This window comes from Anolis carolinensis, chromosome 1, assembly GCF_035594765.1.
Source record: "Anolis carolinensis isolate JA03-04 chromosome 1, rAnoCar3.1.pri, whole genome shotgun sequence".
In the NCBI taxonomy this organism is placed as follows: Eukaryota; Metazoa; Chordata; class Lepidosauria; order Squamata; family Dactyloidae; genus Anolis; species Anolis carolinensis.
Window position 1 is genome coordinate 23,607,157 of NC_085841.1, and position 15,034 is coordinate 23,622,190.

Consider the following 15,034-nt stretch of genomic DNA (forward strand, 5'->3'; position numbering starts at 1 on the left):
ATCAGCACACCCAAATAACTCCAGAAACAGGCCTAAAAATCAAGACACCAAAAATAATTTTGTTAAGTTGTGTAATGAGTTATGTTTTGCTTAGTTCGAATAGTTATAATTCTTCAATATGGCTGAAAGGTTATAGGTATTAAATCCTTATTTCAACACTGTAAATCTTGATTTGATCTCTCCTAGGACTTTCTGTTTATTTAAACTCTATAAAGTTACTTTTAAATATTTCATTGCAGTTACAGATCTAAAACATCCTCAAACAGTTGCCATTATAGTTAGAATTTTAAAAAGTAAAGCTGTCCTTTACCACCCAGAGCAACACCACAGATAAAGGTAGCTTTTTAAATGGATGCGATAGGTCCTATTTATCTCCCTTTCAACTCAATAACCTATAGCAGGAGGTAGCCCTTAACTCACAACGTACTACTCCTCTGCAATTTAGTCACATCACAAAGAGTTGGAAGTTATACGATAAAAGATATAGAATCATAGAATCATGGAATATTAGAGTTGGAAGGGACCTCAATGGGCCATCCAGTCCAACCCCCTGCCAAGAAGCAGGACATCGCATTCAAATAAGGTTATCACTTGTTCAGTTAAAATCACACAGCACAGTTGAGCATTGATTTATAAAATATGGATACACAGTGGCACAAACCAAGTGTGCATAGTTACTAAAGTTCTTCAAAGCAACTTCATCTACTTCCAAGTTAGATTTATAGACTGCCACGATCCTTACCCGACATCCTATGAGCTTGTGGCACACTGAAGTCCTGATAAGGGGGATTATAAAAGTTGGGGGAGAAGATGGCTTTGGGGTTGTTAGCAGAGTTTCCAGAGGAAGGTGGAGGATGCTGTGGTTGCTGCTGATGCACCATGTTCACTGGTTGTCCTGGACCTCTTTGTGGGTTACAAAGAAATTCATCTACAAATAAAAAGGAAGAAAAAAGTAGAATTTAAAAGCAAATATCTTTTGCTGTCAGAGGCTTGATGCTAAACTTTATCAACTTTGGATTGACTCAGCATCACTTTTCTCACATTCTTATTGTTGCAACACACACATTTTGCTGAGAAAGGATTCTCCACTCAAGCCTGGGACTTTTCTGGCATGATTTCCTAAGGCTGCCGTTTTAACAATGATGACTTACACTTAATGAATGGTTTCCTACATTGGAGAAAACTGGTTGCAAATAGTCACTAGTTGGGGTGAAAACATGTGGACCTCTGATCTTATTAGACTAAACTTCCATTGCATAAACTGGCAAAATTTTGAAGTCCAACAACAGCTGTAAGGCAATATGTTGTTCATGACAGCAGGGTGCAGTTGGCTTGCTTGGGAGCATCAATCTATAGTTTGATGCTGAAATATGAAAGGACACAGCAAATTCAAAAAGTCTTTCACAACCTCTTTTTGGGTGGTAATCACTGTTAAGATGAAATGTATGCAGGAAGAAGGGCCTTCAGACATTTGCATTATGTCTGAGATCCTTTACCATACCTATGGGTTGTAAATCTACCTATGTATTAGTTACATTGTGGTTATGCTATACCAGCACCCCTCAGTCTATCTGAAACAGTTCCCTGGAATATTCTCCCAATGTGTCAGGGACCAGAATAATAAGCAGCTGATGGTTTATAGACCAGCACTGGTCCAAGGAACATCACTTTTCAGCAGCACTGTGCTACTCAATGGGCCTGCTCATTGTCCCATTGTATTGTGGAAAAATACTCTGTAGCTGTTTCTGCAATTCATTAAATAAAGTGGAGAACTACAGACATTGACAAATAGTTATACTCTATCTAAGAATGCGCAAAGGCATGGCTGGAAGCCTGTTGGTAAATCATAGTTGGCCCATTGAATTAATTGCTGAATGATTTATTATTTTATTTTATTACATCATTTCTACCCTGCTCTTCTCACCCAGGGGACTCAGGGCGGCTTACAACATGAACATATACATTAAAACAATTTATATCACATTTAAAAATCCATTTAGATTAAAAATTACATTGAAATTGAGAGCTTACATTAAAAAACCTACATAGTTATACATATAAATATACATTCAGGCGTGAAAATGATGAGGAAATGTTGATATTTAACATAAGTGAAATCCAGTTGATTCTATGTCCCTACTCAAAGAGAAACAAATGGATTAATGTCCACATAAAATGGTTATGTTCGCAGAATTCTGCATATATAGTCATGAAGTGAGCACATTCATGGACCAAAAACTATAATCGTTTGTGTAGGGTAGCATACTTGCATCTATGAAATCAACAAGATGCTGGCCAGAAGAAGAGGCTACTTCAGGTATAAAACAATGAAATAGGAGCTCCTCACCTACATAGTCAGCTTACTAGCAAACACAAATGTTCTTCAGTGGAGACAATGAACACATTTGACAAGGTGGATATATTTCAATATTACGTTTTCCCTAAAGTCTTACCGTTAAGGACACTTGTGCTGAGTGACTTCTTTTCTGTGAGCAGTGCACAGTTTTCACCTCTGAGAATTTTCATCCTTTTCCACATTAAGTGGGTTGGATTAATGCCAGATGTGTCTCCTTGTGGCTACAAGAAAGAGGTGGAAAGAGAAGGGATGAATTGTCTTGTATTCTATTTCATTTCTAATATCACATAAAGTAAATGATAGCCATAGTTAAAGATGGATTACCCCATTCAGGTGCTGAAAAGCTTGTTCTTCATATTCCAGGTGCCGCTTCAGCTTCAAACTGTTGGCGAGAGCAATCCGAGCAGGATTTATATCTATGCCTCGCTGGCCAAAACTCTCCAATGACCTGTCAAAACAAAACAATTCTTTTAAAAAATTAAATAGTTTGAATTTTTTTTTGAGAACAGACTATTGTCTGACCAAGACTGATTTCAAAATAACATGCTGAGGCCCCTTCTACCCTTCTATACAAAATCCAGATTATCTGTCTTGAACTGGATTATATGGCAGTGTAAACTCATATAATCCAGTTCAAAGAAGATAATGTGGACTATCTGCTTTGATAATCTGGATTATATGGCAGTGTAGAAGGGGCCTGAGACATGTTGACTGACAGAATTCTGATCTCCATTTATATGGTTTTGCACTGCTGGCAGTCAGGTCAGAAATAGCTTTCTTGGAGGAGAATTCACTGATCGCAACGACCATCCCAATGCGACTTACTTTATATACCGGGTCCTAGAGAAGTGCACTTGGAAAGGACCAGACGCAGAGCTTTTTCTTTTTCTGCCCCTGCTTTATGGGATGCCTTGCTGCCCTATATGAGAGCCATGTGTGAGTTAGGGCCTTTTACCCTAGCACTCAAGACCTGGCCTTTTACTAGAGCTTTTGATCTATGTTAATTTTATCAATATTTGTATGTATGTATTTTTATCCTTTACAATTTAGCTTGTAAATCGCCTAGAGCATCTTGGATGGAGGGCTATTAATAAGTAATTAAATGATGATGATGATGATGATGATTGTAGAATACAGTTGTAGGAGATAACAAATGATGAAATATAAATTCTGTTATTAACTATCCATACTGTGCAATATTATTTCTTATTTCATAAAACTTCCTAGCAGAAATAAGAGAAAGTATACTTTAGACAGATAAATAAAATATTGGGAAAGATAATAGAGATTCCATCATTTCTATGTTCTACAGCTGTTTTCTACATCTGCATCTATTGCCACAGCACTGTTGATCTTTGTCTCATAGACAATTGACTGCCCTGTGTTATTGGCATTGACCCCATTGATATCAGAAGGATTATATCAGCAGAAGCAGCGTGTCTTTCTTGGGATTCATTGGTCATGCAAGATTAAGCAAGAACTGTTTTTAATGGCATTCCTTTTTCAAAGATTGAAACCCCTTGGATGATGCTAACCACATGTGGTTCCTTCCCATGTAACTACGATCCATACTAATGGGTCAAAAGCTTACATGGGATGGAACCTACCCAAATGACCAAACATTGAAGAGAAATAATTAATTCTCTGCAGTATTTTGTTGTTATTAGCTGCCTTTATCCTTCTTTCCCCCTAAAAATCTGGAAGGTTCAGATGGGGACAGAAATTAAAAAAAAAACTCCCAGAAGATCTGTGCAAAGGGAAGTTGGGTTTTTTCTAGGGGGGTGGGAATGTTAATTCTTCAGTTGTAACACGAGGCAAGCTGGTTTTAGTTTTCAGTTTTTTCCCCCTATTCTTCCACCCCATGGGGCCAGCAAGTGTTTCTAAAGTGACCAGACTATTGGACTAGGACAGTGGTTCTCAACCTGTGGATCCCCAGGTGTTTTGGCCTACAACTCCCAGAAATCCCTGCCAGTTTATCTACTGTTAGGATTTCTGGGAGTTGAAGGCCAAAAAATCAGGCGACCTATAGGTTAAGAACCACTGGACTAGGACTTTTCAGATCCTACCTCATGTCCCTATTGAGCAAATACAGGTTTTTTTATCGTGTCAGAAGCAACTTGCAAGTCGCTTCTGGTGTGAGAGAATTGGCCGTCTACAGAGATGTTGCCCAGAGGACGCTGGATGTGTTACTGAGAGGCTTCTCTCCTGCCCCGCAAGCTAGAGCTGATAGAGAGAAGCTCACTCTGTCTCACGGATTCAAACCAGCAACCTTCAGATCAGCAAGCCAACCTTCAGGTCAGCAGTTCACAAGGGTTTAACCCATTGCGCCACTATGGCTCCTAGCAAATACAGGTGGATCAATCATACTGACACCATCTGATTTACCCCAGAGGGTTGTGGGAACAGAGCAAGGAGGGCAAGAGACAAACACAGATTATGAAATTACCAGGAACTTCTGTCCCCACAGCCCAAAACATCTAGCTGCATAAATGCTCCTAAATTTCTATCCTTCCTCTCAATTTTGATTGGAAAGATGCCCACAATTAAATATGAGAAGATGCATAGTGTAGGCATGTACAAGCATATTATCCTATAGAATGCCAGTAATATTTTAAAATTTCACAGTCCTGTTTATTGTCACATTTTGCTGAATTGGAGGAATGCTGCTAACCCAAGGCTGACCTCTTCTTGACATATTTTAGACCAACACGTCTGCTGGCAAGCTTCCACTTCTATGGGAGAATAAAGACTTCCTCATGAGGTTTCCACTTCTGTAGCCATTAAATATATTGTGGTTACTGTTCTCTTTTTTGGATTCAACCACTTGCTCTTCTGAGGTGAGTATGAAATTACAATTAACTGTGCTCGATCATCTCAACAAATTCATGTGTGACTCTCAAAAAAGCTAACACTGATTTGTCCTCTAATTATTCTACATTTTCAAAACTACTGAAGACCAACTTGAATCAAGGGAAAGTTAACTAATTGCTGCAAGAAATACAACTAAAAAGCTGTCATGATGTCTCACAACTTTATCAATTTTATCTAAGAGCAGATATATTGTTTAAGGTCTGCAAGGAAACAATTCCAATGTCATAGGACAATACAAATGTTACCTTTGATTCCTTTTAATCATTTCCTTTAGCAGTATACTAAGATTAAACCATTTCAATTGAAAAGGTAGCATGCAACTCTTAACCATTTTCCTTTATATATAGATACGAAGTTTGAATTACCCAATTCAGATCAATGCCATTGTTTGCAGGCACGGGATAACTAAGCTTACCACCTCTCCAGCCATTTTTAATAAACTGAATTTGCCTCCCATGTATGCTGAGATGAAAAACAAACTGGCACTTCACTTTCACCCATAGTCCCCCTCTTTTTTCTTTCTTTCTTTTTTTTTTTTTAGCTCTGACATAAGGGAACAGACAAATGTGGGCCAGACATCTTTTAGAGGACATGGGGCCTTCAGCCTTTCCAACAATTTTGGGCCAAATAAAGGCCTTTTTAATATCAAAAAGTGAGCAGAAATGACTACTTCCGAAATAAAGGTATATCTTAAGCATGAACTGGCCCAAGGGGTCTCAAAAATATGGCAAAAATGTCCCGATACCTCTAGAAGGCATTTGGAGACAAAAAGGTTTCATAGCTCATGTGGCCTGTGGATCACACTTTATCCACTCCTGAGTTAAATGGACAAAATGGGATACTACAGGTTTACATACAAGCTAAGATAAGCAGGTAAACATGAATAGTGGAAGAAATTTGCTGCAGTGCACTGATAAGACTATAGGATGAAAAAAACAGCATCTTTTGTTCCTTTTTACATTGCTTGTAAAGCAGTGGCTCCCAATCTTTGGTCCCCCAGTTTACCAGCTGTTAGGAATTGTGGGAGTCGAAGTCTAAACACCTGGAGAACCAAAGGTTGGGAACCATGGTTGTAAAGGAGCACTAAAGGAATATAATTACTTTCTCTCTTTTTATGCTGAAGCAGACACAGCTCGGTTTCTGAATATTAAATTCAACACACAACACAAATTCAACATACATTCTATGGTAGCGACAATGATTTCCACCCTGAGTTACCTTTTCTTATATAGATTCACATTTGGCAAATGCAGTGGTGGCCCTGATGGAGTGCTAGCCATGGATCTGGAGATCTTGTTGCCCATAACTCTCCATTTGGTAGGGGTGTATTGTAATGGCGGGTCAGGTGGCCACTGTGTGTTTGGTCTCCCACCCATTGAAGACAGCGGAGTGGTGGCTTGCGCATAGTAGGGCAACAAGGAGGCTGACTGGTTCCCATTGTTGAAGAATGCTGGTGGCAGAGTCCCTTGACCTGTGTTTATGTTCTTGTCTGACATCTGGGGGCAATATTTCTCCAAGAGGAACTGGTTCTGTGCAGGAGGAGCCAGGGGCTGGAAGAGGCTGTTCATGTTACTTAAACTCTGCTGAGTGAGCTGGGCATTTTCGGAGAGTGGGCGCTCCTCTTGACAGATTGGACTCAGCTGGAAATCTTCTCCATCCATGGGAATATAAGGTGCCAAGGTTTCAAGGTCCAGTTCATTGAAGTCAGTCTATCAAAAGAGAACATGGGGTTTCCAGAAATGGATTGGGAGAAAAAACTGCCTGTTAAAACCATGGATAATAAAGAGACAGGCTGTTCATGTCATAAGACAATCTCTAACTAGAGGTGTATCTGCAGCATAGAATTAATACCATCTAACCTCAGTTGAACTTCCACAGATCAATGCTACAGAATCCTGTGTGTTGTAGTTTAGTGATGGACCAGGATGTTTTGGCATAGAAGACTAAAAACTTTGTCAAACTTAAACTCCCATGATTTTCCATAGCATTGAGCCATGAAAACGGGATGAGCCATGGCAATAAAAATGAGGTTAAACTGTATTAATTCCAGATTGTAGAAGGATCCAGAGAAACCCTATATCTATGCTGAGGAATCAGTCCCAGTGCCATTAGTGGGTTTTATTAGGTAAATAGGTATAATACTGGCATAGCAGAGTCACATTGGGTCAAAGTCTGTGTTAAAGGGGAAAGTATATACTCCATTCTAAACCAATTTTCCTCCCTGCCACAGAACTGATTTAGTGCCTCAGCAATCAGATTTGCCATTGAAGGCTGTGTTTACATTCCAATGACTATAAATAAAGCAAAGCAATGGTAAATTCAAAATACATAGGTGAGGAAAACCACCTACTACAAAAAGCAGATGTCTTTCAGCTCCTGAGGGAACACCTCTTCTAAAATCTCAGGTTTCTTTCTAGTTTGATCTCCAATGTTTAGAACAAACATCCAATTTCATGACTTCAGAGACGGATGGTTTAGAAAATGGAACTTTTTAAAAATGTATCCATGTAGTAGTAGTAGTAGTATAATAATAATAATAATAATAATAATAATAATAATAATAATAATAATAATAATAATAATAATACTTTATTTCTGCCTCGCCACAATCTCCCAAAAGGGACTTGGGCATGTACAAAGCACTCATAATAGAACAATGCATACGGTGCAATAAATACAGATACATCAATATCAAAATAAAACATAATTTACATCATCAATACATAAAACAATACCACAATAAAATCAATCAACTCTAAAATAGACATCAAGGTGGTATAGTTCCTTTTTGAAATGCTATGTTGTTTGTAATATATTTTCACTATAGTGTTCATATACTGATGCAGAGAGTTGCACCTGCCTTTTAAGATAAAGCCTTTTTAGGATAAGGTGTAAGTTTTACCTGTGAGCTGCACTGATTCTTGGCATTTGTGTCCATGGCAAAAAGCTTCTCGATCATCTCAATCTTCAGGTCTTCATCTAAGGACGTGTAGTAGTCTCCTGGGCTACTTGGCTGCAGAACAGAAAGACAAAATGGCCTTTCAAAATTTTGCAACCAGTTTCATGTCTAGTATTCTTAGGCTAGGAAGAATTTTATCTAGAAAACTGACAGGCAAAATTTACCTCACTTTTTAAAAAAGAAAGGCACGGGTATGTATAGGCAAGCAGACTGGTCATTTTGGAGGCTATATTTATGAGGTTGATTTAGCATAAAACGGAAGCTGAAAGAGTATTAAGTCTCATCATCTGCTAAAATAAAGAAGACTTGGCTCTTTCTTTTTTTCATTTCAGGTGACTTAAACTAAGCCCAGATGAGTATAGACAGGATTGCAGCTTTGATGTTACTGATTTTACAAGTATAAAAAAGTCTTGGAGGCTACTGGAAATGCACCATCTAAATGCGTAAGGCCTATTCATTTGTTTAAAAGCATGTAATGGGCATGATGCTTTTCCATATGCTTTACTCATCTTAGAGTAAAGAATAAAAATAAATCTAACACATAACCCAACAAAATAGAATATTAAACAGCTAAGATCAGATGCTGAGTTGTGTACCTACACATGACCCCAGTTTTGTGGTGTTAATAAAATCTATTCTGTGAAGTGTTGCCAAAAAATAGGAAAACATCTTGAAAACCTTGATAGCATACAATATATGAATTAGTTGGTGGAAGCTGATTTAATCAGCAGGTAAAGTGTTGCCTTAAATATTTAAACCGGCATTTAATGATTAATTAGTTATGAATAAATATGATCGCTTGTTTAATAATGTTTTAATATTTTTATCACCAGTATTTTAGCTCTATCTTGTTTTAATCTTGTTGTAAGCCTTAGAGAAAAGCAGGGCAGAAAGGAAATAAGTGGGAGATTCAGCCACTAGCAAGTAAGAAATGATTGATTCATATGTAGTCAGCCTTCCAGGTCTGATTATTTGATTAATATGTTCTCAATAGGAATCTCTAGGTCCTCCAGGATGGCTGTATGGTCAACCTCTGCCAGAAACTGTGTGTGGAAGTGTGGGCACATAGACTGAAGCTTTAACCTGAAGGGGAAAAACCCACAATGAGTAATAATCCTCAAAAACCAACTCAATGAGGACTACGCTTGCTTAGTTATCATAAACGCTGAGTTTTAGGGACAGAAAACTGGAGGAAATGGAGTCTTTTGGAAAAGGGCATCCATCACTCATTAGTTAAAGTCCTGCACAGAGACACTCCATAATGTAGCATTTGTTGTAATGGGGCCAGTATGTCCCTTAAACAGAGGGAGGCAACTGTCTCTGACATCAGAGCACCAGCAGTGGCAAGTGATGCTGTTCCCCAAGCCAAGGAGGACTCTTGACCTTGCTGCTCCAGAAAGTCTTGTTGTCTGTAGCAAGCTAGATGGCTCAGAGGTCTCCTGAACTAGGAACTGTGAGCAAGGTAACCTAGGAGCTCACCAGGCAATTTCTTGAGGCTACCCCACCCCACAATGACTGGCTTTGAATAATAATGATTTGAATGTCAGTATTTAGAAGCCCAAACCAGTTTGGTTAATGGGGTGGGGTGGTGGGAGATGGTAGTCCATTTTAGAAGTCCAAGATTCTTCACTGATGCTCTGGAGAATGCTGTTGAGATCCTTATCTGTAAAATGAAAATCGCTGAAAACTCTCTCTTGGCTCTTCTTCCCTATTTGCTAGCGCACTTCCAGGATAGGTTTGAATCATGGTTGAGCTGATTTCATTACTGAAGAAGTAAACCTATTTGCTTAGCACACAGTTGTCAAATTCAAGGCCCGCAGATCGAATACGGCCCTCCATGGAACTCCCTGCCCAGGGAAGCCAGAACGGCCTTCTCCCTTTTGTCCTTCCAGCGGTAGACTAAAACATTTCTATTCAGGCAGGCTTTTAAAGATGAAGGTGTTTAAGATCAATTCAGGGGGTGTCATGGTTTTTAACTTTGAATTTGTTTTAATGGCTTTTAACTGGGAATTTTAAAATGCTGTTGATATTTAATCCTCTTTTAATGTTTTCTTTGGAGGAGATAAATAAATACAACAACAACAACAACAACAACTGTATGTGGTCCTCTAGTTACTGGACTACAACTCCTGTATTTGTTTTATTTCCAGTATTTATATCCCGCCCTTCTCACCCGAGTACTGCTGATGGTTGTGCTACAGCAACATCTCAAAGATTTTGGTTTGTTCTGCTTAGTCAGGATAGTGGAGTTTGACTTTAGATATAAGGCTCGGAGCCCCATGCGCAGTTGGGTTGCAATTCCTATTATCCCCAGTTTCCATAGTGGATAATAAAAAATGAGGGAAGTTGTCATTCAATGAAATCTGGGGATCCAAACTGGGTAAAAACTAAAGCGCAGTGACCACCATGTAAAACATTATGGCATCCTGTTTCCACAGATTCATGGCCCTTTAAAGGCAATCATTAGGTGGATTGGCCCTTGATGAAAATGAGTTTCACTTCTGCCATAGCAGCTTGGCCAGGGGATATCTAGTACTCCAGACTCAAAATGATGGCCATTCTGGCCCAAATCTCTCACTACCCACTTTGTGTCCTTGAATAGCAAGATCTTGCCAAGCCAAATCCCAATTGTTGTTGGCATTTGTTGTTGGTTTTGGCCGAAACAGTACTTAATGCAGCTACTCTTCTGGAATTAATGACTCCTTTTAAATATCACACATGCTCCAATGCACAGGATGTGTTTTCACTGGAGGCCAGCAAATGGGAACAACATGGTCAACCTTCAACGCAAAGGCCTTTCTTACAGTGGAACAGCTGCTGTTGCTGCTTGCGCTGGGGGTGGTACTGCCAGGTGCAACCTGGGGCAAGGTAAATGACGGCACACTCAGCTTTTCCGCCTGAGGTGCCTGGCTCTTTGCTTCAGGAGGCCACGGCTTGTTTGGGGTCATCACAGCTTTGTTGTAGGTAGAGATTTCCTCAAACTTCTGTGTCCCTGAAATTGAGATAAACAAGGTCAGCTCATATATGAAGTCCGCAATCCTGAGACATTTTTGTAAACAAAAGGAAAATGGAGGATTGGGTATCATGGCCTTTTTTGTTCAACAAGGGTGAAATTGATTGCAATGAGACTTTCACATAGAGAAGCAGCACATGTCTAAGTGTTAGTAAACAGAAGTTAAGACTGATCAAGTTATCACTCAGGCTTCTTGTTTAATCTTGAGGTCATCATTACTCAAAGAACTCTCACATACTAGTGTTAATCATCCTTAATTTGGTGGAAGAGGGACTTTCCCACATCTGTGGAAAGGAAGATACATTTTGGTTTTATTTTCTGCTGACACATGCCTGGAGAAAGTACCATCAAAGTTACTGTGAAGAAATAATTTTCTCCACAACTTCTCTCCTCGTGGTAGGCCTTGACAACTTCCAGGGAAAGGAGGGCATATTAGTGTCTTGCTAACCCATTAGCAGCCACACTGCTACAGAGCTTACTGCTATGGTTACTATTAAAGTTATTGTAATAATCACAATGGACTCCGAATTTGGTAGCAAGTATAGCAATTGCAGTGCAGTAACTGGAGTATGTTCCTTGTTCATGGATTACTGTCAGTTACAGACAAGGGGCTGTTCTACAGCATTCTGCAACATAACTATCATGATGATGGGTAACATTGCACAGCTGCTGGCACTGAACAATTATGTTGCCTCAGCAGTGTGAAGCTGCACTTTTGGATGGAGGACAAACTCCCCTCCCCTCCTGCTGTGCTGCTCCCATTTAGTTTTGTTTTGTTTAATTTTTTAAGGTGATAGAGGAAGGAAACACCACCCAATATGTTTTCCTCAGTGTGGAGGAATGGATGCTACCAAAGAAACCACAAAGCCCTTGGACTTTATTGTACAGAGGTAAGTCCCAGAACTGTGGAGTAATCAGGGGCTATTGATGGGTAAAGTGTGCAATATAGCCGGTCATTATGATGAAAGGCAGCCGGCCAGTAGCTCCTGACAACTTCATTGCGGGAAAGTGGCAGTCTAGCAACACAGTAGTAGGACCATCGGAAGTGATATTTCTGCTATTGTGCCAGTTCACAACCTCCATTCAATAAAATCCTACCTTTGAAAGGAAATGGAATGTGAAAAAGAGCTTTGTGCACAACTGCTTCCATATTTTATTGCCACAAGCAACATTTTGGCATCAGCAAATCGCAGCAACATAAAAATGGTCTTGGAAGCTCAGGGTAGCCTAGTGTCCAGCCCTGCCTCATGGTGATTCACCTAGGCAAACACTAAACATAACTCCCTCCACACAGCAGATCGGAGGACTTGTACTCTATGCAAAGGTGAGTCAGACAAGACCTTTGTGTGTGGCTAAAAATGTAAAGAATATGAATGACATTGGATCTTGAAGATAGCAACATAGGAGAGACTATGAGCCTATGTGCAGATGCAATTGACATGTTCCTGTGGCCAGACACCATCAAATTATACTGACTCATATGCAATTGCCTAGCCTGGGTGTCTGAATGTTCACAGATTTGCTGACTCTTCAAGCATTTAGATCATAATCTAAATGAGGGATGGGGAATGGCAGCTCTCCAAATCTTTCACCACTGCCCATGATTAGAGTGGCAATATTTTGTGTATACTCTATAGAGATGGCTAAAGCCTAATTTGGTACATTCACAGTTTACGGATGATGTATTAGTCTAGCAACATACTACTAGTGAACTATTATGCAACCTTCCCCAACAAATGGGGAAAAAGTAAAAGAAAGCTACTAACCAAAGTCAAGAGATATAATAGCATCTCCTGGTGTTGGTGCCAACTGCGCAAGTTCTTCTGGTTCTTCCTTCAGTTTGGTGAACAAGAAATCACTCTTATCTGTCACTGGGATACCATTGTCATACACTGAATTCATTGCCATCATGCGAGGCTTGAACAGTGATTCTGTTTGATCCATGGAGAACACGATATCATTGTTCTCGATTTCACTAAATAGAAAAATTAGGTGCTTTAGATTATTTAAATAGAAATCATTCTTGAATTAATAAATTAGCAGTTAGAGTCAGCCCTCCACTTCACTGGGGTAAGTAGCACATAATGCGCAGTGAAAAATACAAATTTAAAAACCATTGTTTTGTTTAACTGAGAGACCGCTTCATAAGGAAATGCTAAGTCCTCCAGCACAGCTTTGTGGTCCACCAGAAGGTGACCACAGAAACACATTGGAGGACCTAGAGTTTAAATGGAGGCAGCTGGCCAGTAGCCGGCTGCCTCCCATTTAAATCAAACTCATGAATAATCAAATCTGCAATAGTCAAACTCACAAATGTAAAAAGGCAACTGTAATTGGTTAAAGAGATTTTTTTTTTAAAAAAACCAAACTATCATGTTTCCCCGAAAATAAGACCATAGCAGGATTTCTAAGCATTTGTGCAATATAAGCCATACCCTGAAAACAAGACATAGTGATAGGCCTGGCTTTGCAGTGTACTGGTGCGGAGAGGTCAAGAAGACAGGCAGCCCTTCTCATCTGCCCCATCGTGACAGCTGCTGTCTTGGAGGTGACTGGAGAGGTGCGGAAAGCCCCATCAAGAAGGGATAAAGTCACTGACGGTGTTGTTGCCACTGCACTCCGAGCAGGTTACATAGATAAGAGCTGCTCATTTAATGCTTGAAATGAAAGATAGGGGCCAATGGTGCTAAAGGAAATGGAGTCACAAGAAATTCAAGATCGAATTCCGGGGTTGGAGAGTTATGACGATGTTCCAGAAGATGACTTAACTATATTTGAATAAGTGTTATACCATACTTAATAAAAATAAGACATCCCCTGAAAATAAACCATAGTTTGACTTCTTGAGGAAAAATAAATGTAAGATAGTGTCTTATTTTGGGGGAAACACGGTAGTATCTGACTTGGAATGTTTGGCAATCAGAACACCACTGCTTCTCTTTGAATAAACAGAAATTGTGTTGCATTAAACTCTGTTTTAGTTGGTTTATTTACTAGATTAACAGAATGGAACTTTATAATCACAATAAAAAAGATTAAACTCAAATCTATGCACTTGTCTAGAGCTACAAAGCATTATTTATGATCTTTTTCTATCAAATGGTCACATTCAAGAAAAGATTTCCACATTCTTCTGGGAACTGTAGATAATTGGTGAAAAGCTAAAGTAAGAGTGGTGATCCGATCCTCTTGGCTCAAAATTCCCCATAATTCCTGACCAAGGGCTATGCTGGTTGTAGTTCAAAAACATCTGAGGGATCACAATGTATTTATCCTTGACTTAAAGAGGTCTGTATTTTGAGAAGCCTATATGCCAAACTCCAAGGAGAAATCACACAACTAGGAATGGATTCTCGGGAATTACACAAGAATGCTGGATTATCTCTTTGCTATGGCAATCCTCATTCAACAAACAGTCTTGTAGAATTCCAGCTGTTTTACCTCAGAACATAGTTGACACAGATGATACACTGAGGCTGCAGGTTGCGTGTATTGTAAATGACTGTTCCTTGAGTCTCCAGCCACACATATCCACCATGCTTCGCAAGCATGCGGTACTGTCCAGTGACGACTTGACCTTTTGCACACACTGCAGATTAGGGAAACATAACAAACAGGAGCAACTGTACGTAAATATTGACCCAAACAGCATGCATTAAACAAGGCTGACACAAATAGCATTTTCCATGGGCCAAAGCTTCAGCATTTCAAAGGAATAGGAGAAAGTTGTCTTGCAATAGGTATGTTAGTTTTGAAGGTTCCATAAGACTCCTGCTTAATTTTTGTGGCAATAGAGCCACGTGGCCACTCCTCTGCCATTTTTCCTCCAAAAATA

At 39.5% G+C, this 15,034-nt stretch overlaps 1 protein-coding gene across 2 annotated transcripts in view; it reads right to left on the minus strand.

Annotated features, from left to right (window-relative positions):
* epas1 (endothelial PAS domain protein 1) overlaps positions 1-15,034 on the minus strand; it is a 129,638-nt gene that overhangs the window by 5,650 nt on the left and 108,954 nt on the right. For both annotated transcript variants that reach the window (XM_062971230.1, XM_003225178.4), the window contains exons 8-15: positions 14,641-14,788; positions 12,966-13,174; positions 10,991-11,178; positions 8,130-8,240; positions 6,446-6,936; positions 2,681-2,804; positions 2,454-2,577; positions 743-928 (exon numbers count right to left, since the gene is read on the minus strand). In XM_062971230.1, the coding sequence (XP_062827300.1) occupies positions 743-928; positions 2,454-2,577; positions 2,681-2,804; positions 6,446-6,936; positions 8,130-8,240; positions 10,991-11,178; positions 12,966-13,174; positions 14,641-14,788 (1,581 nt within the window). The remainder of the gene's footprint in view (positions 1-742; positions 929-2,453; positions 2,578-2,680; positions 2,805-6,445; positions 6,937-8,129; positions 8,241-10,990; positions 11,179-12,965; positions 13,175-14,640; positions 14,789-15,034) is intronic.